We start from the raw sequence: 1,834 nt of genomic DNA, 5'->3' as shown, positions 1-1,834 counted from the left end.
CTCTCTCTCTCTCTCTCTCTCTCTCTCTCTCTCTTTCTCTCTTCTTTTTTTCTGGTTTTTCAAGACAGTCCTGGAACTAGCTCTTGTAGACCAGTCTGGCTTCAAACTCATAGAGATCTGCCTGCCTCTGCCTCCCGAGTGCTGGGATTAAAGGCGTGCATCCCTTTCTATCCTCTCCCATGGTACCCATGCTCCCAATTTACTCAGGAGATCAGATCATAACTTTTTAAAATTTATTTTGTTTTGTTTTTTGGAACAGGGTCTCATTGGGTAGCCCAGACTGGCCTCAAGTAAAGTGACACCACTTCCCCAGCTTCAGCTGATGGGACTATAGGCCTGTCCCGTCACAGTGGTCCCAGACTATCTTCTATGGAAGACCATCATCGAGACAGATGATCTTATGTTACTAACTTTCAGCAACATAGATCCAACTATTTGAAAAAAATAGCTTTCTAGCTAGGTCCCAACTATAAGAATACTGGACTACTGTGTGTCTAGTACAGTGCCTGTCCCGCTCTCGCCACTGAACTCTGTTTAACAACAAAAGGCAAAGTGTGCCTGAGCCTAAATCCTTAGTTGTAAGTCTTATTGCTTATCAGTTGTGAAACCTGGGCAACTTTTGACTACTCTGCTTTCTTAATCTGGGAGATAGAAAACAGTAAGGTAGGATTGATGGACTGGTCAGTTGATAATAATTATAAAACACTTAGAATCTGGTATGTATAAATATTTGCTAGTACATAATTATTTGTAATTTTTAACCAACATCTACCCTTTGATTGGGGATCTTTTTGTATGTATATTACAGTTTATGATGTGTCTGGAGCAGCAAGTGACAGGAACTGTGTGGTCCTCAGTGACATCCACATTGACATCATGGACTATATCCAGCCTGCAACTTGCACTGATGCTGAGTTCCGTCAGATGTGGGCCGAATTTGAATGGGAAAATAAAGTTAGTCCTTGAGAGGCTTTCTTTACCTGTCTTTCTTTTGACTAGTGATAGGAGTTCTTTGAAATAATTCCCACTAAAAAGCACCAGAAGTGAAAAGCAAATGGTTGTTTATTATCTGTACTGTGAATTAACTTAACTAGAAATCATGCAAGTACTTTAGTGATTTGCTGTTGTGAATTAAATAGATTGGCAGTTCTTTTTGGAATCTTGGGACTGTATCATGTTCTGTAGTCCAGGAAAGTCTCCAGTGCCTATCCCTCAGCCCCTGTCTTCTAAACACAGACACTGCAGGTGTGATCGCCAGGCCTAGCTAGTTGTTACTGTAACTAATAGGAGACAGTGTAGACAAGATTCCCCCTCTTCTGTGTCTGGTTGATAATCTACCATTGGCTCTAATGTCGTGAGGCTGTGTGAGGTCTGTGGCCAGACCATTGATTTTCCTTGATCTCTTTTTCCTGGTGGTCTAGTGAGTACCTGTGTCTGAAAGCACTGTTCTGATGCAGGCCATTTTGTGGGGGTCACTTGTTTATTGCCTACTCTTCCCCTAAATAGTTGGAAGACAGTTCTAGGGTGAAATACAATTATCCACAACTTTCATTGTAAGATTTATTGAGTTTTTCTCCTCTGCAGGTGACAGTTAACACCAATATGATTGATTTAAATGACTATTTACAGCATATCTTAAAGTCAACCAACATGAAGTGCCTGACTCCAGAGAAGGTAAAATTTTACCAGAAAATTCTAAAGTCTGAAAGAGTCTGCTGTCAGCTGGGTAGCTGTAGCTCAGTGATAAAATGTTTGCTTGACATCTAATAACTAACACACACACACACACACACACACACACACAGAGAGAGAGAGAGAGAGAGAGAGAGAGAGA

The 1,834-nt window shown here is 41.1% G+C and overlaps 1 protein-coding gene across 1 annotated transcript in view; it reads left to right on the top strand.

Moving 5' to 3' along the window:
- Copb1 (coatomer protein complex subunit beta 1) overlaps window positions 1-1,780 on the top strand; it is a 40,000-nt gene extending 38,220 nt beyond the window's left edge. Inside the window, exons 19-20 of the mRNA XM_026781356.1 lie at window positions 809-954; window positions 1,585-1,780. Coding sequence (XP_026637157.1) covers window positions 809-954; window positions 1,585-1,767 — 329 coding nt within the window. The 3' untranslated portion in view covers window positions 1,768-1,780. The remainder of the gene's footprint in view (window positions 1-808; window positions 955-1,584) is intronic.
- Window positions 1,781-1,834: the final 54 nt, after the last annotated feature.

This window comes from Microtus ochrogaster, chromosome 8 (assembly GCF_000317375.1).
Source record: "Microtus ochrogaster isolate Prairie Vole_2 chromosome 8, MicOch1.0, whole genome shotgun sequence".
Classification (NCBI taxonomy): domain Eukaryota; kingdom Metazoa; phylum Chordata; class Mammalia; order Rodentia; family Cricetidae; genus Microtus; species Microtus ochrogaster.
The sequence above is the reverse complement of the archived record's forward strand: the minus strand, read 5'-3'. Positions and strand labels throughout refer to the sequence as shown.